Source organism: Ursus arctos, unplaced genomic scaffold (assembly GCF_023065955.2).
Source record: "Ursus arctos isolate Adak ecotype North America unplaced genomic scaffold, UrsArc2.0 scaffold_28, whole genome shotgun sequence".
Taxonomy (NCBI): Eukaryota; Metazoa; Chordata; class Mammalia; order Carnivora; family Ursidae; genus Ursus; species Ursus arctos.
In genome coordinates, this window is record NW_026622963.1 from 13,438,790 (window position 1) to 13,461,268 (window position 22,479).

A 22,479-nucleotide genomic window follows, 5' to 3' on the forward strand; every position below is an offset into this window, starting at 1 on the left:
GCTCCAAGTTCAATACATTGGTATATTGCCATCTTAGGAGATAGAATAAAGAATCTTCCAGAACGTTCAGGCTGGTTGAAATGTCTGGTTGATTAGATTTGGGATAAATGGGACATTACTTTTTGTTACTGTCTCTATGTCATCACTAGGAAGAAGCACAAGTTCTGGATTCATGTAGAACCCAGAGAATAATCATTTCAATGTAACTGCTCTTATTTGTGTGTCTTGATCAAATTGGTGATGAAAATCTGTTTCATTATTTTAGGAAACAAAATTTAACCCAGTCAAAAAATCTTAAAATGTTTAATTGTTGCTTTTGTGGACGTGTAGGTACAGAAGGCCACATTCTGGCTTATTTATTTTCCTGCTTCTAGCTTTGTGACTGTGAGCAAGTCATCTCCCTTCTCTGCCCCCTGGTTTCCTGGTCTATAACAGAGTAATGACAGGCACCCTGGTGGCTCAGTTGGTTGAAAGTCCAACTCTTGGTTTTGGCTCGGGTCATGGTCTCAGGATCATGGGATTGGACCCTGCATCAGGCTCCATGCTTAGCACAGAGTCTGCTTGTCCCTCTCCCTCTGCTCCTCTCCCTGATCTCACTCTTTCTGTCTAACATAAATAAATAAAATCTTAAAAAAAAAAACAGAGAGTAATGATAATACCTGATATTTGTTGTGAAGATTAGGTGGCATGATAATGTACCTTGGGTACATATCCCTGGACAAAAATTTTGAGGTGCAAACCTGCTAACAAGAGGCTCCATTCAGGAAGTTCGTAAGTAGACTACACTCAGCAAGAGAGCAAGAAGCTTGATGAAGTGGTGGCTTTCATGCAGAGGCCAGAGCTGAGATTTGTAACTGATTACTCTGATGTCCTTTCAGGATGGTGCACTGCTAAAAGTTTCTTCTTACCTCCTTGTTCTGTTTTCCCCACAGATGATCTTGGTAGCCATATTTTCAGAAACTGGATTTTTTGATTATTGTGCTGTAAAGGTAGGTTTGATGTGGCATTTAATATTTATGCATTAATTAATTAATTAATTTTTTACCATGACATATTCAGTTAATAAAGCTACCATTTAAAGTAAATATTTTAAAGTTCCATTCTCCTTTTCAAAATCACAGCTGTAAGGTTGGATACAGTTGCTGTGTAGGGTTAGATGGCTCTGAGCAACACTTTCCTCTTCTCAGTAAACTGGAGAAGGAGATCAAGGAAAAGAGTATTTGAGCTGACTGTGTAACATTAGTTAAATTGACAAGTTGAAAGCTACATATCAAATATTGTTTTGCATTTTAGAGCATCTAAATATTTCAAGTCATCAGCTTCTGGTTACTTGCTTTTTGGTGAAATAATTTCAGTGATTACTTTCTAATGATTGAACATATAAACATTCACTTTTATAACTGGAATCCTGGGGAATCCACCAGCAAGTTCTGGCAGCCAGACTGCACACTGGTGCTATCACTCAGGGTTGGTGAGAGGAGATCTTGCCATGCTCTGCTAATGCAAAGGCTAATGTTGTGCTTGATATTTTTTTCTTTTCTGGAACTGGAAAATTCTTTTAAAAGATTATTTATTTATCAAAGCCTTTTGCAAACTCTGAATGATAGAACTGTGCTATGATTTTTGCCATCTTTGTGTACCATCTTGCACCTTTAAATATCTGGTCTCCTCCTCCCAATATTGGTACTAAAAGTCCCTAAGATCTAAGTTGCCAACAGTCAGCCGGCTCAAGGGTCATAGCCCAGTCTGTCCAACCAAAAGGAGATTGTCAAATACTGGATAATGTTAAAGGTATAGAGGGCCATAACGTTGTAATCAGTGAACCATCATATGGCACTGTGAGAAAGGGAATCAGAGGGAAGGAACATAGGTCAACGTGGATTCAGAATGGCCAGGTACAAGATATCACTTCCTCATCTTAGCAAATTTAGGAATTCATGGGTCTAAGTTTTAACCACCATGCAGTGTTTTTTTGGACCCCTAGTTCTTAGAATCTCTAATGAAAAGTCACATTTATTCTTCAACCCCACTGATCCTGGCTTGTTTCTTTCTGTGTGTGCATCTCAGACATACCGACTGTCTAGGGGAAGAGTGTGGGCCATGATCATCATGTTGTGTCTCATTGCTGCTGTCCTGTCTGCCTTCCTGGACAATGTCACCACATTGTTGCTTTTTACTCCTGTGACCATAAGGTATGCAGAGTGGCCCTGCGTGGGCATTAGGCCAGACTCATGGTGGTGTGTTCTCACTGCTCAATCTAGTCCCCCTTTCCCTTTGCTGGTGTGCCCAGGTCTAGCCTGTGCATCCCTTGGGACTGTGGTGCTGAGTGTTCTTTGCTAAGGCTATGGTTTTGGCTGTAGCTGTGGTTGTGACAGCAGAAGTGGTGGCCACAGAAACACCTGTGGGAGTCAGAAGACTCAGGTTTTGCTGTCCAGGGGTCGGGGACAGACTGTTAGGTGCCAGAAGTTCTTGTCCATTGGGCTGGTCACACATGTGACAGAGCAGTGTGGGAGCTCCTGCCATGTGGGCAGGAGCATGTAGCCAGGGGCTGGGGAAGGTGGGGCACCTGTCTTGCTCTCACCAGGATCCTTGAAGGGTTGCAGGACCTGGCCTGACAGGCTTTGCCGAGTAATTTTGGGAAAGAGAGATTCAGTTTGATTCCCCATTTCATTCCTTTTAATTTCATCCACTTCATTAATTAGACATTTATTGAGCATCGGAGGCCATTTGCCCTGAATCTTCTGAAGCTTGAGCTTCAGACCCAGTCATTATGCAGGCTCCTTGCAAGGCCATCGGCCTATACTTTTATCATATTTGTTTTTTTAAAGATTTTATTTATTTGAGAGAGAGAGCACAAGTGGGGAGGGGGGCAGAGGGAAAGAGATAATCTCAAGCAGACTCTGTCCTGAGCATGGAGCCCAACTTGGGGCTTGATCTCACGACCCTGAGACCATGACCTGAGCCGAAATCAGGAGTTGGATGCTCAACCGATGAGGCACCCAGGTGTCCCATTTTATCCATACTTAATGTTCTTTATTTTGAAGATGGTTCCCCAGCATATCATGGTCTTTCCCTGCTTAGACCGATGATGTTCTGGTATTTGGCTGGTCCTAGGGAAACAGGTACCCCCTGGGAGTTCAGGGCAGGAAGCTACATAATGAAAATCCCCAGACAAGTCACTTTAGCTATACTTATCTGTGTTGTACCATCAAAGGGACTAACCCAAGCTACTGTTTTGAGGATTTTGCTGGACAAGAGACCCTCCTGGACTTGAAGCATGAGACAGCAAATTCACAGTGATCAATGAGGGGCTACTTCCAGGGCTCAGGACTAACTCTAGGTGATGCCTTTGGCATTTGAAGAATGGTGACTCTCAGAGGTGGAGTGAATTGGAACAGGTGGGAGGGATTTGGGGAGAGGGGCAGGAAGGGTAGAGAGGAGCAGAGAGCAGGAAGCGTCCCCATGGGTGCAGCTTACCGTGTAGAGAGTTGGTCTCTTGTCCAAGCTCCTATAAACTTGGCTACTTTTCACTCCCTGCATGTAGGCAGGAATTTGGGGTGAGGGACAATGGACTCAGGCTTCCTGTGAGGGGAGTGTAACACCTCCTAGTATGTGGGGTTCTTCTGAGGGCAAATGAAGGCTGGAACAAATGTGTTTCAAGGGTGCTGTAAACTGTAACATGTACTACTAATGGCAGGCACCAAACTTTGCCTCGAGGAGACCTCATGGGACAAGAGGCAGGCCATACTCACCCCCTCCAACCAGGCAACTCTGCTGCTGTCACTGGTTTGAAAACCATAGTATCACCTACATGCGGGAGGTCCCAGCGTATTGTTGCACTCTCTGATGGCAGCTCCAATGAGAGCGGGCTTCCAGGGGACAACCGTATTCCTGGCATCCCTCAGCCTTGCTGGGATTTGTTTATATCCTCTCTGTTTCAGGAACCAACTTTGTAATTTTCCATGAGAGTAGCAATTCCATTTATTAGTCTAAAAATTGCACCGTTCACGATTCAAGTGTTAGTGTGCTCAGATTCACTATTTATATTACCATATTCTTCATGACTTTATGAGCTTCATCACCTTCTTCTGCCTTTGTCTGGAGTAGCATTAGTCTTCACAGTTAAACAGCTAAGCCCATTTACATAGGATGCCATCTCTGTGCTCACTCCAGCATTATTGATTAGTGTACACTAATTATTTTCTTGCTGGAGGCAGATCCTGGGAGCTTCCTCAGCTGAGAGCTGCTGCTGCTGCTGTTTGGGGTCTGATCCTCTTTTTGGATTCATTCCTGTCCATGCTGCCTGGATACCATTCCCACTTCAGCTTCCACATGGCTCTGTAGGCTGATCCCCCTCAGATGTGCTATTGGTTATGCTCCAAGCTGGGAGATGGTGGGAAGGACCCCTGACTGCAGCAGCCTGGAGACCCAAGGCCTGGTTTCTATATGGAAGTGGGCACTGCAGATGGGCAGGTGTGGTGGCCATGATGTGTGTCCCAAACCTTCTTTAAGGCAACATTTTTCAACTTGGTGCTCACTGTATCCACCTAAGGAGCTGTAGAATGCTGCTGCCCAAGCCCAGTCCCAGGGATTGGTCTGTTGTGGGCTGGACAGCAGGATTTCCAAAGGTTCCCAGGCAAATCTAGTGTGCAGACAAGGTAGGGAACCACAGCTGTAGAGTGTGTGCTCCTTCTCTAAGGAAGAGGTCCATAGATAGTAGTTAGAGGGAAGGGGTGAGGAGACACATTAGGGTTTCAGCCTCTGAGAAAGGGAAGGTGGGTAAGGAATTAGCCTGATAGGTTTGGTGTGAGCTACCGAGTGTTGGTGCTTTGTGTGCTGCCCCACCCCGACTCAGAGGGGTCTCGTGGCCAGCACCCATTCACTTATGCCGGGGCCTACACACAGGGAAATGTGCTCCCTCCAGATCTGTGGGGGGGTGTGGTGGGGGCACATTTTCACACTGATGGTTCAGACGGGTGGTCGGTTAACTTTCAGAGAAATGCAATTCTGAGGGTCAACTGTACCTCTGTAAACATTGTTGTCTTTGTTTATCCCCCAGCATTGCATTTCTTATAGGGTGTGTGTGTGTGTATGTGCTCCTCTCTTGTACAAGAAAGTGCTTTAAAAACATTTAGGCTGCACATGAATGAGCCTGTCGCAATAGAATAGCATGGCTACTTTTATTTTCCTCCATTTGTGATAGGTTATGTGAGGTGCTCAACCTTGATCCAAGACAAGTCCTGATTGCAGAAGTGATCTTCACAAATATTGGAGGAGCTGCCACTGCCATTGGGGACCCACCAAATGTCATTATTGTTTCCAACCAGGAGTTGAGGAAGATGGTATGTATGTACCAGTGTAACAGGGTTGCTTTCAATAAATGTAGATCCCAACTTACTTGCCCATTTAGCATTCTACCCACTGTGGAAGCTTTTATTAGAAACTCAGCTCTTCCATATCACTTCTTCATATTAAGTGCTGTTGGTTATCTTGAGAGGGGAGGTTAGGTGACTGATCCTGCAGTGTGGAGTGAGGTGGTCTGATGATTGGATAACATTATCTACTTAGTCATAGTATATTATATTAATGGGAACTGAGGTTTCTTCCAACTAATATTAAGAATAAAATGATATAATTTAAGGGACAGGTTTTTTTTTTCACAAATGGTCCTGGAACAAATGGACATTCATATGTAGGAAAAATGAACATCAATCCACACTTCCCATCTTACCCAAAAATTAACTGAAAAGTGGATTACATACACAGATGTAAACCCTAAAACCTGAAAAGTTCAAATAGAAAACAATTTGTAGTAGAATAGGTATAGAAATAGTTCAAGTGAGAACATGGCTACTGTATTTCATTAGACTGTTTTTAGAACTTGGCTTTCAGTGTCTGTTATCTGTCTCTTCTTTTTTTCTTCTTCTTAGACAACATAGTAATGGGTTAATACAACAGCTTAGCTGCCCTTGGCCAGCATCACGTTAGTATTAATGTAAAATCCCAAAAATGATGTCTTTCTTGGACATAAACTGAGTTCGCTCTGTTTAAGGCCTCCCTTAGAGTCTTAGGTCTGAGTGCTCTGAACTAAACAGTGGAATATGACTCATGACTGGCTCTGAGTCCTGGGCCCCTACCCAGTCATATAGAAAGGGAAAGGGAAAGAGCAGTCTGTCAGACTATTCCCACATTCCTCCATGACATGCTGACATGCTGTTGTAAATATCCGGAATTTAAATATGACGGTAAAGGGGCGCCTGGGTGGCTTAGCCGTTAAGCGTCTGCCTTCAGCCCAGGGTGTGATCCTGGCGTTCTGGAATCGAGCCCCACATCAGGCTCCTCCGCTGGGAGCCTGCTTCTTCCTCTCCCACTCCCCCTGCTTGTGTTCCCTCTCTCGCTGGCTGTCTCTCTGTCAAATAAATAAATAAATAAAATCTTTTAAAAAAATATGACAGTAAGGGAGAAAGGTGAGTTTTTTGCAAAAATATGTAGAGGGAGCTGGAGGTGAGTACCCTCTCTGCACTGAGGCTCAACCAAGGATCCTCACACAGCTTTGTGCCAAAGTGACATCCTCTACAGACATGGCCTTAGGGCTTTCCTTGTTTTATTGAAGATTGAGTTCCTTGTCTTCCATTTAATCACTTTTCTTGAATTTTGGGGTTAAACTGTATCTCACAGAAAAGGTATCTAATGAATGTCCCTTTGTGGATAACCAAGAGTGATTTAATTTATTTTATAGTAGCTTAGGGATAAGAGAATACTTATTTGTATAGAGAACGCAAATGAACTCATAGTTTCAGGGATAGTGTCTTCAGCAGAGATTAATTTGTAAAGCCCCATTATCAATGACAGCACAGCCATACATTTGTGTGCACATTTATTCTGCATTATTGGGGTTCTGCATTGTTTAGTTATTCATCCATGAACTGAGCTAGAAAGAAAAAAAGATTATAAAATAAAAATTAATTGTGAAATGAATTTTTAAAAATATTCATGAAGAAAGTTAATAATAAGTAGTTTAGGGGAGTAATAGACAAAACAGTACTGGACTTTAGAACAGTAAAGAAGTCACATGAGAAAATTCTCCCACATTCTCTGGGAATTACAAAGAAGTTACAGGAAGTTGTGAGGAAATTTCTTCTACTGTACCCTTTCTACACCCTGTTCACTCCTCCCATATTTCTTGGGATGGCTTTCTGTTGGTGGGATTTCCAGTACTGAACATATAGGTAGGGACGACTTCCAGGGTCCTCCTACACTGCAGGATTCCATGAGCAACAGTGTGTTGTTCCTTCATCTCCCAACAGGCTGATGGGAATATAATCCTCCTTCACTGGTTACATTACTCCTTCATGCCTGTTCTATGGAGCCTCACCTGTGGTGACTGCAGCTATTTTTTTAAGAGGGGGGAGGGATGGAAGGAGAGGGAGAGAGACAATCTTAAGCAGGCTCCACGCCCAGCATGGAGCCCATGTAGGGCTCAATCTCACAACCCTGAGATCATGACCTGCACTGAAATCAAGAGTTGGACACTTAACTGACTAAGATACTCAGGCACCCCTTAACTATCTTTTAAATAACAGTTGAAAAATCTGTATAGGGGAGCCGTGTCCCCTGTGCATCTGAATGACATGTCACAGGTCAGAAGAAGGCTTTCCTCATAGTGCCCCAGAGATGTGTACACTGGGATGTTCTTCTGGGCTTTCCCACTATGCGCTGTGCATGCTGGGGTGTTTTTTTGCTGCTCTTCCACCACCATTTTCTTCCACTCCATCACTGACAACTTAGATGGTGTCACTCTCTGCTGCTTCCTGCTCTGCCTTTCTGGTCATTTCCTCTTTGTCTCCTTTGTGGGTTTTCTGCTTCCACATGGCTCTTCGGTTTCTGCGGGCCTTGGGGTTCTGCTTTTTTGACCATCTTTCCTCTTGGGTCAGCATTCTGTAGCAGAGCTCGTGCCCTCATGGCCTGCTCTGTTTTCTGTGTACTGATCACCCACTTCTTCATGTCTGTAGAACACAGAAGGTTCTTACCTCCCTCAGATCCACGTATGTCATGACTTCTTCTCTACATACTCGATCTGTCTATCACATGAAGGATGTCCCACACCAGATCTTTCCTGTTATCACACCCGCTCCTATACTGCTGGGGGTCTTCTCCTTGTTGAGTCTCCAGACATGATTCTGTCTTCAAATTACACCAGGATATTTACTAAGACAGTGGGCAGATTCAGCTAAGACCTACAACTCACTTGACTGTTTCGACTTGTCCCAGAGTTAGCCTGAAAGTGTCCTCCGTAGAAAATGATATTGGTGGGCCAGAAGTTACTCAGCTGGATCCCCCTTGAATATATGTAGTGTATGAGGCTGTGGATGTTCCAATCTGATACTGGGGGGATCCTCTTTTCATAGTTTTACATGCCTCAAATTTTAACCACTTCCACTTTTGAATGAGGACTTTGTGGAAAACTAAGAAGAAAGGCTGAGTGGAGCCAAAACCAAAACAGTACAAAACAAGACTGAAAGGGGTAAAATAGAGCCAGCACCTTGCAAGAAAGGGCTGCATTTAAGCACTGTATTGATGCAGGGATAATAGTAGGTGGTTTTGTTACTGAGGACATTAAGGAGAAGAATGAAGGAAATTACAGAGGCATGTAAAGCAGCAGGGAGGCCCAGATACATGCCCCTAATAAGCTTAGTGAAAGTATTTACATTCCATGATACATTGCATCTGCCTGTATTATTTCTTAAATTTTTCAGCTGGGATTCTCCCACTCTGCATTGTTCTTACTTGATAAATCAACCCATTACAACTCTAGTAGCAACCAAATACTTCCACTCAAAGCTGTGTTTTGTTGTGGAGCCCCTTCCGGGAGTTCCTTAGTCTTTTTCTTTCTTTAATTTACCCCTCACTTTTTTTTTCAATTGTCCCATCATTTCTAACAGGACAAAAATTTATAGTTAATATGTGCAAAAAAGGACCCAGAATTACTAAGGATACAAGCACCTCTGCCTTAGTGGGCACTTGCCTTCAAAAAATATTAATTACATTCAGAGATCTTCTGTATATATTTGCTGAAGGGAAAAGCACAGAGTAAAAGACAGAAAAACCAGCCAATGATGCTGCTGACTTATTCCCTGACAGATTAACCTCATGGGGGATTTTACCCCAAAACATCCTCAGCAGCTGACCATGGCAAATAGTTCTGCAGAGAGGCAAAGTAAGTGTGAGGGGAGGGGAAGCTCCTTCCTGGGCCCCTTATGGCCAGTAAGGGATGCTCTGGGCTACCTCAGTCCTGATGGCCATTGGCTGCCCTGTAGAGGGCTGTGCTCTCCAGCCAAGGATGTTCTTCCACATTGATAGCAGGGACTTAAATGAAATATTTAAAAAACCCAACTTACCTTGAAATGGACAAATATTGCCACGTAGTTTTATGTTTTGCTCCCATCTGTCTTTTTTTCAGCCTGGGAGAATGTGTCAGTCTAGTGGAAGGTAGACCCAGTTAAGGTTGAGACTGTCTGTGATAACCTGTTTTTATTTTCTCCTAAGGTTGCTCATTATTCAGGTAGGGATTGGTTTATTGACATGAAACAAACAAACCTTAAACATTTTCAAAATTGTAGAGAAGAGCACCTGTTCTGTGGGTTTTGTGCTAGGCCCTGTGACCCTTGAGCTAACACCTACCACACTGACGTGCCTGCCCTTGCTGGGTCGCAGTGCTTAGTCCTCCCTAGATCTGTCATTTGGTGGTGGTGGTGGGGGATCCTGAATTGGGAGCTACACCTGTGCAGAGGAGAATCTCATTTGTCATTCATTTCCCCTTTCCTATTTCCAGGGCCTGGACTTCGCAGGATTTACTGCACACATGTTTGTTGGTATTTGCTTCATTCTCCTGTTCTCCTTTCCACTCTTCAGACTCCTTTTCTGGAACAAAAAGCTTTATAACAAGGAACCCAGTGAGATTGTTGGTGAGTGTAAACACCTCCTCATGTAGCCTCAGAGTTTGCTATCATAATATTATTTTCCAGAGGAAGTTGCCACAGAAAGGCAGGAGGTTTCTTACACGTAGAACATCAGGGAAACGTTGGTCACTGGGATGCTGCATGCTCGGTATGTTCCTATGTGCCTCCTGGTATGCTCCCTGTTTTCAGGGGCTTTAAATTCATGGGTCTTTCCTCTTTAATTTTCTTTAGGGTGAAATGTGGAAATCAGTGGCCACTGTTTATAGTTCACATGTCGTGACATCATTAAACCATGTGTATAAAGCACAAGCAGTATAGCGTGGAGACTGTAGTGTTCAATCAGACTTTGAGATTAAATGTGATTACAAAACAGCAACATAACCCAGCACAGAGGGTACTGCACCATGTCAATCAAGCACATGTTGTGATGTGCACTGGGTGTTATACTTAACTAATGAATCATTGCACACTACATCAAAAACTAACTATGTACTATACAGTGGCCAACTGAACATAATAAAAAAAAGAATGTATTAATGATTTACTAGCCAGCAGGAAGAGGGCTCATGACCATCTTATGGCTTTGCATTTTCCTTACTTAAAAATTTTAGTAAATGTTTTATTGATCACATTACTGATCGGGATATATCAGAAGCAGTGATTTATTTGGGAAACAGCCAGCCTCTCCTCAGCCAGACCCTGTACAGGACTTTGTGCAGGTTGCCTGGGTAACAGAGCATATCTAGGCGACAGGAGCACAGTGACAAAGTGCATTTCTTTGTTTGTGTTTTCAGATGGTGTGGTGTCCTCACAGAACTCATAGATTATGTATTTACCTTCCTCATCCTATTATTCCTCTGTCCTTGTGTTGTACAGGACTTCAAGTTTTATCTTTAGTAAGATAAACAAATACCATTTCTGTATGAAAAGCTGAGGATCTAAGTGTATTCTTATCAGTCCTCCTGCTCATCAGATGGTGACTGTATAAGGCAGATCGGCCCTTCTTTCATGCGTGATTTTTGTATTCAGAATTTGACTATTTTTATTCCAGTTTGGAGAACACTGTCTCATATACCCTCTCAAGAGTCATCTGTATAAAACAAGCTTGTTCTTGGTAAAATTTAGTCACCCAGCTCTCCCAGAGAAATGGAATGATAAGCAGAAATTTCTATTTTAGGCAGTACTTATTGACCACATGCACAAAACACCAGAGTGTCCTTGTGGATTTAGAAATGGTACTTTAAACATAATCAAGCAATAAGGAATTTCTGGGTGGCCTCTCAGCTTAACCCCAAGGGAAGGTGATGTAAGTGCAGGACAAGTGGGCACACTCCCTGTACTTCAGCTGCTTATGAGGCAGTAGGATTGGCATGGGCCCCACCCAACAGGACATGAGTGTGGGGGTTAAGCCCAGTGTGGGGGACTAGTAGGGAGAGGGGGTGCACGCACAGGTGTTGGGGGCCAAATAGAATAATCCTTTTGGCTGCAAGGTTGTGATAGCTTCCTGCTGATGCAGCATACTTTACTTCTTTTGAGAAAGACTGTATGTTCTTGATAGCATTGATAATTCCTCATCTCTGGCAGTCTAAGAGCAGGCCATGTGCTTTTCTTGAGAAAAAAGAGTCCCAGATCCTGATGTCCTCTTACAGCTTTATTATGGGGGAAACAACTACACATGATAACATTACTTCTCTGTTTTGAAGAAAAATTTAATCAAAGTTGGCTTTTTAAAAAAAGATATTTCTGACAGTGAGATGCCTCGATCCACTTTTTCCATTGACCAATGTATTAGCTTTCTAGGACTGCAGTAGCAAAGTACCACAGACTGAGTGGCTTAAATGACAGATGGCTTATTTCTACAGATGCTAAGAGGACTTAATAAGCCAGAACAGGTGGCTTATTTCCTCACAGTTCTGGAGTCTGGAAGTCCAAAATCAAAATGCATGCAAAGTTGCTTGGCTCTGAGGAAGGATCTGTTCCAGGCCTCTCTCCTTGGCTTTTAGATGGCGATATTCATGTTTATGTGGCTTTCTCCCTGTGTGTCTCTGTCCACATTTCCCCCATGTATAAGGACACCAGTCATCTTGGATTTGTGGCCACCCTAATGACCTCACCTTAACCGATTACACTTGCAACAACCCTATTTTTAAGTAAGGTCACATTTTGAGGTACTGGGGATTAGGACTTCACCACATGAATTTTTGGGGGAGGGGTACACAACTCAACCCATAATAACCAGTTAGAGATATTCAGAATGTTTTATCATCAACTAGTATACATAAAATTTGATAATTTAATATTTAGGTTTAGTTTTCTGATGGAAAGGATTGCACCAGATTGGAGCATTAAGGAAACTGTGATCACAATGGATGATTGTGTGGGCATAGCTGTACCTCAGTGGAGAGCTAGAAAGTTATCTTGTCCAGTTATGCCAGGTTCTCCCTAACCGCCCCGGTGATCAGAATGACCTGAGAACAATTATTGTATGTTTAGGTTACCAGCCCACCCCCAGGAATTCTGTGCTGTTAATAAGCTCTTCTGGAGAATGCTATCTTGACATAAATTTAGGATACACAGATTTAGAAGTATATGAAACAAATCTGTATAATCAACTCCTCCACTCTTCCTGAGTAAGGAGCTGAAAAAAGCTCTGAGGGAAATGGAATGGCTGGGACCTGGATGATGCTGAAACCCTGTGGCAATGACAAGACAAGCTATAAATCAGCAGAGTGAACTGTGTGGAGTCAGGGCAATTGCTCTGGGCCACTGTAGGTCATAGGGCTCTCCAATTTTAGAATGTTTATTATAACTACAGATTCTCAAGCCCTATCCTAGAGATTTGGGTTCAGTAGGTCTGTACTGGCATCCAGAGCATCTGTCTGAACAGGCTTGGTTATGCTGTAGTCAAAAAGTAACTCTGCCCTGTTCCTTTCCTGTCTTTGCCTTCATTCCCACTGTGTGCTGGCAGTACCCTGCTTGTCATCACTTCCCAGAACCTTGAGCTATTGGACATCAAAGTAGAGAGAATCACTTGTTCCACCATATTATTGACTGGCAGGGATGTCTGTGTTCATAGCTTGTCATCCTGATTGTCACAAGGCCCCACTGGTCACAGGGGCCAGGATGAGTCAGCCTAGAAAATGCCCAGAATGGAAAAGAAAATGACTTATTTGGTGAAAATCACAAATAGCCACCAAAGTCTTCCCCCTGTTCACCAGAAGCTCAAGCTGCTTCTTGCTAATATTTTGTATAGAATTTTTGTGTCTGTGTACATTAGGGATATCGGTGTAGAGTTTACTTTCTTGTAATGTCCTTTTTGCTGTCATAGAATGAGTACAGAAGCATGCCCTTCTCTTCAATTTTTTTGAAAGAGTTGGTGTAGAATTGCTACTACTGTTCCCTTAAATGTTTGCTAGGACATTTAGAGACCTGGATGTGTGTGTGTGTGTGTGTGTGTGTGTGTGTGTGCGCGCGCGCGCGCCACGTGTATGTGTGTGTGCAAGGGTAAGAGGGGAAGTTTTAACTACAAATTCAAAATCCTTCATAGACACAGGGCTGGCTATTATGGTTATCTATTTCTTGAGAGATTACTGGTGGTTTATATCTTTCAAGGAATTTATCTATTGTATCTCAGTTGTTGAAAGAATTATTCTAAAGTTGTTCATAATATTCTTTCATTACCCTTTTAATGGATTTTTTTGATCATGTAATCTCTCATTCCTGATACTGGTAATTTGTGTCTTTGGTTTTTTCTGATTGTTCTGATTAGAGTTTTATTAATTTTGTTGATATCAAGTAACCAGCTTCTGATTATATAGATTTTCTCTCTATATTTTTTCTCTTTTAATGATTTCTACTCTGACATTTATTTTCTTCTGCTTACTTTGGGCTTATTTATTCCTCTTTTGCTAGTTTCTAAGGTAGAGGCTGAGGTTATTGATTTTATATATGCCTTCTTTTCTAATATAGGTGTTCAGTACTCTAAATTTCCTTCTAAGTATTACTTTAGTGACCTGCCACCAATTTTCATATGTTTTATTTAATTTCCATTCAGTTCAAATTACTTTCTAATTTCCCCTTTGATTTCTTTGATCCTTATATATTTTAGATATGCTTATTTACCAAATAGTTGGAGATTTTGCAGTTACCAATATCAGAGAATATACCTGGTAAAACTTGAATCCTTTTAAAGTTATTAAGATTGTTTTATGGCTAGAATATCTAGCCTCATAAATATTCCATGTGCACCAGAACAGAATATGTATTCTGCTGTGTTGTGTGAAGTTTTGTCAGTACAGTCAGCTAGGTCAAGTTGACTGATAACATTGTTCAAGTCTTCTGTATTTGATTTTCTGTCCATTTGTTCTTTCAATTTTTAAAAGATGGAAATAGAAATCTCTAATTATGATGGTGGATTTGTCTATTTCTCTTTACAGTTATGTGATTTTTGCTTTATATATTTCAAAATTCTGTTATTAAGGTATGTAAACATTTAGGGTTGTTATTTCCTCTGGAAGAATTAATACCTTTATCATTATAAAATGACCTTCCCTATCCATAATCATGTTCTTGCTCTGAAATCAATTTTGTTGTTAATGTAGCAGTTCCGGCTTTCTCTTTACTAGCGGTAGTATAGTATATTTTTTCCATCCTTTCACTGTGTCTTTTTGTTTTGTTTTATTTGTTTATTTTTAAAATTTCAATTCAATTAATTAGCATACAGTGTATTCTTAGTTTCAGATGTAGAGTTCCGTGATTTATCAGTCTTATATAACACTCAGTGCTCATTACATCACATGCCCTCCTTAATGTCCATCACCCAGTTATCCCATCCCCCTGCCCCCATCCCCTCCATCAACCCTCAGTTTGTTTCCCATGATCAAGAGTCTCTTATGGTTTGTCTCCCTCTCTGGTTTTGTCTTGTTTTATTTTTTCCTCTCTTCCCCTATGATCCTTTGTTTTGTTTTGTAAATTCCATGTATCAGTGAGATCATATGATAATTGTCTTTCTCTGATTGACTTATTTCGCTTAGCATAATACCCTCCACTTCCATCCACGTCATTGCAAATGGCAAGATTTCATTCTTTTTGATGGCTGAGTAATATTCCACTGTCTATATATACCACTTCTTCTTTATCCATTCATCTGTTGGTGGACATCTCGGCTCTTTCCATAGTTTGGCTAGTGTGGATATTGCTGCTATAAACATTAGGGTGCATGTGTCCCTTTGAGTCACTATGTTTGTACCCTTTGGATAAATACCTAGTAGTGCAATTGCTGGGTCATAGGGTAGCTCTATTTTCAACTTTTTGAGGAACCTTCATACTGTTTTCCAGAGTGGCTTTACCAGCTTGCATTCTTACCATCAGTGTAAGAGGGCTCCCCTTTCTCTGCATTCTCACCAACATCTGTCATTTCCTGACTTGTTGATTTTAGCCATTCTGACTGGTGGGAGGTGGTATCTCATTGTGGTCTTGATTTGTATTTCCCTGATGCTGAGTGACGTTGAGCATTTTTTCATGTGTCTGTTGGCCATCCGTATGTCTTCTTTGGAGAAATGTCTGTTCATGTCTTCTGCCCATTTCTTGACTGGATTATTTGTTCTTTGGGTGTTGAGTTTTGTAAGTTCTTTATAGATATTGCATATCACTCTGTCTTTATATTTAAAGTGCATTTCTTGCAAGTAGCTAACATTTGGGTCTTGTTTTTTTTATCCAACCTGATAATCTCTGTCCTTTATTTGGTATGTTTAGATTATTTATATTTAACATGATTAATGATATGGTTAAATTTAAGTGTATCGTCATGTTGTTTTCTATTTGTGCCTTCTCTTCTTTATCCCCCTTTCCCTCACTTTATGCCTTCTTTTGAATTAATTAAATACTTAAAAAATATTCCATTTTACCTTTTTTTTTTTTTTTTGCTGTTACATTTTTGGCTATATTCGCATTTTGTGAGTTTAGTGATAGTTATACCACTAACTTCAAGTGATATTGTACTACTTAACACAAACTATAAGAATCTTATAATAGTACCCTACGACCCTGCTATTGCACTACTAGGTATTTACCCCAAAGATACAGATATAGTGAAAAGAAGGGGCATATGCACCCCAATGTTCAAAAGAGCAATGTCCACAATAGTCAACCTATTGAAGTAGCCGAGATGTCCTTCAACAGATGAATGGATAAAGAACATGTTGTTCATTTATGCAATGGAGTATCACTCAGCCATCAAAAAGGATGAATACCCAACATTTGCATCAACATGAATAGAACTGGAGGGGATTATGCTAAATGAAATAAGTCAAGCAGAGAAAGACTATTATCATATGGTTTCACTCATATGTGGAATATAAGGAATAGCATGTAGGACCACAGGGGAAGGAAAGGAAGATTGGATGGGAGGAAGTCAGAGAGTGAGACAAACCATGAGAGACTCTGGCCTCTGGGAAACAAACTGAGGGTTACAGAAGGAAGGGGCTTGGGGGCGCCTGGGTGGCGCAGTCGTTAAGCGTCTGCCTTCTGCTCAGGGCGTGATCCCAGAGTTCTGGGATCGAGCCCCACGTCAGGCTCTTCTGCTGGAAGCCTGCTTCTTCCTCTCCCACTCCCCCTGCTTGTGTTCCCTCTCTCACTGGCTGTCTCTGTCAAATAAAGAAATAAAAAAAATCTTAAAAAAAAAAAAAGCAGGAAGGGGCTTGGAGGGATGGCGTACCTGGGTGATGTGTATTAAGGAGGGTACGTGTTGTGATGAGCACTGGGTATTATACGCAACTAATGAATTGTTGAGCACGACATCAAAAACTAATGATGTACTATATGTTGACAAACTGAATATAATAAAAAAATCAAAACAAACAAAATAAACACAAAAACAAAATAGTAAAATTCCATTTCTCAACTCCTGGCCTGGGATCTTCCCTTGAGATTCATCACTTTGAGCTGGGTGACCCTCCTCTAAGCTTTCTGGCAGCCACCACCTCCTGTGAGAGAGCATATCCCACATGGTAATGTCTTCGCCTGTTTGTACCACATATACAGTAACCCCAAGTAATGCTATAGGAGGTTGGTTGAGAAGCTCAGGAAGATAGGGGCTGGAGGTAATCAGAGAGGTGGAGATGAGACATCTGATGTCTCCTGGGCAGAGGCCAGTGTGGCAATGGTAAGAGCCGATACAGCAGGATCAGAGCTCACAGTGGTGCTTGCCATTTGAGGATCTTGTCTTCCCTGAAGATCTTTGCCTTTATTCTGCAAGCCTTGGGGAAACAATGGTTATTTGAAAGAAGGAATCTATCTGTCTGTCCACCTACATTTATCTATCTTTCTAGATGGATCATCCTTGATAGATTTATCATCCTAGAAGACAGGTAAATAGGAACATAGATAGATTTCTTCTCTGTATATCTACCTATAAAACTGTATCTATCTATGACTAACCATGTGTGGGTTGGTAGGAAGTGACTCCAGTTGAGGTTACTGAGGAGCAATCAGAATCAGCAAGTATGAGGAGATGAGGCTTGGTCAAGCTGGGAACTGGGGTAGGAACAAGTGGTCCCTGTAAGAACCATACCAGTATATCCTGAACTCCTTTTGTGACCCAGTACTGCCCCGACTCCTGTTTACTTAGGATATAGCTTATAACTCTTTCTAGCTTGTTGGAGGCTTATCCTGTAACTTATTAATTTTTCTCCTTTAGCATCTAGCATGGTATCTGTCACCTATTATATGACTAGTAATGTTAATGCAGAAATAGTGGAGAGTGGCACTGATAAGACCAAAATGACATTTCAGCTTATGAACCTGGAAGATTAGTGATGTCATATAAAAATGAAGAAAGTGAGAGGAGAGAGTTTTGTGTGTTGGGGGGGAGATGGAATGTTTATCTTTGAATCTGGCAGCACAAGATGCAGAGGGCAATATCAAGTAGTCCATTGAAACCATGGTCTTAGAGCTTAGCAGAGGAGACAGGGTGGGGAAATGGCAGAGGTGTGGAGAAAGTCTGGGAACGAACTGAGGAGCACATACACTTGGGTAAACTGAGTTCTGGGTGCAGGCAGTGAGCTTCCTTTCCCTGGGCAAAATCTCTCTCTCAACGAAATTCCTTGCTAATTGGTGATGTATTTCCTTCCAAAATTAGGAGAACAAAAGCGTACGACCTAAGCATTAATTCATGGGTTTAGCTGGGGAGAATAGCTCCACCTATTTGATTTGATGCGTTAGAAAGCAGCTAGGCTCTGGGTATGTATGAGGGGGCTGAAACTGTCTCTGGAGAGGACACCTGCAGAAAGGAGCCAGGGGGACCTGAAAGGGCAGTTTCACAGATGCAGCAGTGGCTCCCAGGCTCTGCTTTTCCACACACAGATGGGGAGAGGACTCCCAGCCTGCACCCGATGGGCTAGCCCCAGAAACTAACCATGTTCTTGTTTAGTTCTTTAAAGGTGATCAACCATTTGGAAAGGTGATCATCACCAACATGCCTTGAAAGACGAGCTGGAAAGTCTCTGTACTTTATTAATGGGCTTTGAATGATATCTTCTGTGTGGTTCACACAGAAACACTGAAACACTGGCACTGTAGACCTTCACTGAAGTAACAATGGCCTCGTCTCCCCTTTCCTGTCCCTGTGTGGTGTTTTTGTGCTCAGTGTTACAAATACAGAAGACTTGAACAATGTTATTCAATTTTCTCCTCCTCCTGCTCCTCCTTTTAATGCTATCATAGCTTCATAGGTTGTTTAATGAGGTGTGAGGCTCTCTGAAAAGAAATTAGAAGTATGTTTCTCTGCAGAGACTTTTGAATTATACCCAAGTTTTTAATTGTTTTTTATTTTGGCAAGCTACAAAGTATCAATATGTACTAAATGAAGGCACATTATATATCTTAGTTCTAAAGGTTTTCCTCTTTGTAAGGTTGAGCCTTTGGAGAAAACCATGTGTTAAGTGAAATGGTGTGAGTGCCCCTGTCCTCAACCAATTTTCTTTTCTGGGTCTTGACACACTTTATTTGCACTCTGTGTCTCTGCCTAACTTATACTTGCTTTTTCAGCATTTGCTGCAGGTTTGTCACATACTAGGTGATCAACACTTGTGTACTAAATAGAGGGGGCTTAAAAGATGGTATTTTCCTAGGCATCGAACCCACAAGTATGTGCTGCTTCACAGTATTTGGGTAATCACCCTGCCTTGCCTCTGCTCTGAGCTGGTTGTCAGGTGCTCTAGTTCTGCTTCAAAGGGTTCTGTCTTTTAATTTCATCTGGAATTCCTGTACCTAAGAGGTGATTCATGAAAATGCCATGCTTCCTTGTATTCTTTTGGTGAATATTTAGAGAAATTTATGTAGTATCCTTAACTGTAAAATAGAGGTTAAATGTAAATTTTCGTAAAAGATTTTGATATTTTAGGAGCCAATGAATTGACAATTCATTTCTCTCTCCTCTTGTATACCAGAAGATGTCTGAATTCATCGATGGGTGAAATTTGCCTCATTCTATTAATTTGAGCGTTTCATAAGGTTGTCTACATCCTTCTCAGCTGTGTTCTTTCATAGACGCAAGCTCAGCTTGCAGGCCTGGTCAGGAGGGAGGCATTCCCTACCTCTGCCTCTTACCAGATGCCCTCCTGCTGAGAACGACACTTGTATATCCAGTGTTGTCTAGATCTGTTTCAACAATTAGGCAATGTTTGGATTTTGGCAGAGAGACCCAAACTTCTGGCTGTTAAGAAGTAATTTCCTAGGAGGGGAAAAGATTCTTGGGGGCTAGCATAGATATGTATATTCAAAAATTTATTCCTCACCCAAATAACATTACTTCGCATCCATGGTAATTTTTTAACATGGGTTCTGTCTCCTGGTTCCATTATAATGACATGAATGGTAAGAAGCCCCTGCTTTGATTTGGCCCTTGGTTATCTGTGCATCATCAGGTATGTGTTTCCTGGTCTTGGAAGGTGGTGAGAGGGGTGGAATGCCTGCTGGTGGCTGAGGTTGTGCGAGACTCAAGCCTCAGCTTTCCTTTCCTGTAGAACTGAAGCACGAGATCCACGTCTGGCGCCTGACTGCACAGCGCATCAGCCCGGCCAGCCGAGAGGAGACGGCGGTTCGGGGCCTGCTCCTGGGGAAGGTGCGGGCACTGGAGCACCTGCTGGCCCGAAGGCTGCACACCTTCCACAGGTACCAAGCCAGGGCCCTACTCAGGCTACTCTTGGTTTACAGTGGTGGTTCTCATCTTTACCAGTTGTGCTGAATGGTTGGATTGTATCAACAACGTATTTACTACCACCCCCGTGGTATCCAAATGTCATAGAGTGTACCACTCAAGTAAGTTAAACTGATGGGTCTTCAGAATACTTCATGGTACTCTAAAATTGTAACTCTATCTCCATGCCAGTGAGCAGGTTTTAGGCACCACGCACTGTGTAGTAAGTCTCTTGTAGCACATTATTTCTAAAACCTACTTGGATTTCTGGAATGTGTGCTGGTTCTAGCCCCAGTTTAAGGGTGAGAAAACTGAGGCTCAGAGAATTTGACCAATTTGTCCAGGATTCTACAGCGAGGAAAGAATGACACCAGGGATTGATTCCACACTTAACCATTGCCTCTCATACTTCCACACATAACACGTTACATAGCAAGAATCAAAAACAATATAACAAATGAATCTAACAAAATACTCTCCCAGTAGTTGATTTTCAGGGACCTCAAAGAATACCTAAGTCCTTCTCAATTCAGTTCCTGTCATTTGCTTTTAATCAAAGCTGGAATGCAAAAGTTAACAATGGAGTGGTGAGTTTTTCCTCCCAACTCTGAGGTGCTGAGTTCTAATCTGTCTTCACTTTGGGAGTGCTGATGGGAAAAGCAGGGGCATGTCCACCCCTTAGGGGCATTGGAGCATTACTGCCATGGAGCTGGGAGCTGGGTGGAGATGAGAAATCTGTCAAGGCAAGGGAGATGTGGGTCCTTGTGAATGTAGTGTATGTGATCTCACATGCTGTAGTTTGCTGAAACCAGCCCTGTGTTCCCAGCCTGAGGACCAGCGCTGACCCTTGAGGGCCATCCAGCATGTCTGTCTTGCAGCCTGTTCTGTTAGTGGGGGGAAAAGGCCACAGGTGAGCCTGTGGGGACTCACTCTCGCCAGACAGGCAGCTCAGGGCGAAGCACTGTCTCGGCTCCATCCCAGCCCAGGACCCACCTCCACCAGGTGGTGCTGGGGAAGCAGGTCCTGAGGCACCAGGAGGGCCCAGAATTGCAGGCTGGGGACCAGCTTGAACAATAGGCATAGATCTTAACGGGAGAAACTTTGTAAATTAAAGATGCAGGAGTAAATTTCCCTAAATGTATTTGATCTATTGACCTTCAAGTTTCAGCATCCTTCATCTGCTGTGGGTTGTTAAAGATATACTCAGTATATCTCAGGGTTACAAATGTGAAGACACATGTGGGCTCAGAGGTTCACCAAATTTCCATCAGCTCATCCTGTGTTGATCACAGATAGCAGAGCTGAGGCCTGGAGAGGGCAGTGGCTTTGCAAGGCCACACAGTCACTGAGGAGCAGGTTAGAATGAGAGTGATCTAAGGAAAGTGCTCACTCTGCGGGTCTTGTTTTTACATAGTCTTTTAAAAAAATGTCCTCAGGATTCACCTAGGTCTGCTCCGTTCCTGTAGGGGATGTTCTGGCTGTGTGATCAGCCTCCTTCGATACTTATGACACACAAGAGCTCATTAAAACTAAATTCTCCACTGTTCTTATTGGTAAAAGTCACCACCAAAGCAAGTGGCATTTCTTTTACTATTTTTTCTGTTGGTTAGTTTAGTTGTAAATATAACATAACCTCATTTTGAAAAAAGTGTACAAAAGTAGAAAGTGAAAAGAGGTAAACAAAAGTAGCTTACTCTTATTCTCCGTGTTCACGTTTTGGTCAGTATTCTTCCGATGTTCCCTATGGTCATGCTCACACGTACACATGCTTACACACACCTCATTAATGTTCCATTCACTTCCTATGTTACTTTTCTTTGGAAATATAGATGGAGCATTTTTCCCAGTCCATAAACCCAGCTCCACCAGTCACCTTCCACAACTGTGTGCCCCATTATGCGGCTACATTAGGTATCACTGAGTGGTCGGTATCCAGGCCAGAGGTCCATGCTAAACGTCTTACTGACTGCTGCCCTGCTGATCTCGCCGCTCAATATCACCAGGAAAATAATGAATCTGCCTTTTTCTCCTTTAGACAAATCTCACAGGAAGATAAAAATTGGGAGACCAATATCCAGGAACTACAAAAAAAGGTATCGTAGTTTCTTCTCAAAGGGATTTCTGATTCATCTCTTGCTTCACAGGGAGTTAGAACTGAAAGTGATTTCTCTTTTTATTCCTGTCATTGTACACAAGACATAAGTTATTTCTAGGAGTTAATGGGGAAAGTCATTTTCCTGACATGGTAGGCTTATTTTGTCTAGAAATTGAAAAGTTAAGATTTTTATATTTCCTGTGAGATGGGGTGGCCCTTTCTATGGTTAA

The 22,479-nt window shown here is 42.2% G+C and overlaps 1 protein-coding gene across 4 annotated transcripts in view; it reads left to right on the forward strand.

The window, feature by feature from the left end:
- Positions 1-22,479, forward strand: part of OCA2 (OCA2 melanosomal transmembrane protein) — a 442,347-nt gene that overhangs the window by 171,857 nt on the left and 248,011 nt on the right. For all 4 annotated transcript variants that reach the window (XM_048221311.2, XM_026510290.4, XM_057303788.1 and 1 more), the window contains 6 exons: positions 933-989; positions 2,068-2,192; positions 5,204-5,342; positions 9,833-9,965; positions 19,982-20,129; positions 22,190-22,247. In XM_048221311.2, the coding sequence (XP_048077268.1) occupies positions 933-989; positions 2,068-2,192; positions 5,204-5,342; positions 9,833-9,965; positions 19,982-20,129; positions 22,190-22,247 (660 nt within the window). The remainder of the gene's footprint in view (positions 1-932; positions 990-2,067; positions 2,193-5,203; positions 5,343-9,832; positions 9,966-19,981; positions 20,130-22,189; positions 22,248-22,479) is intronic.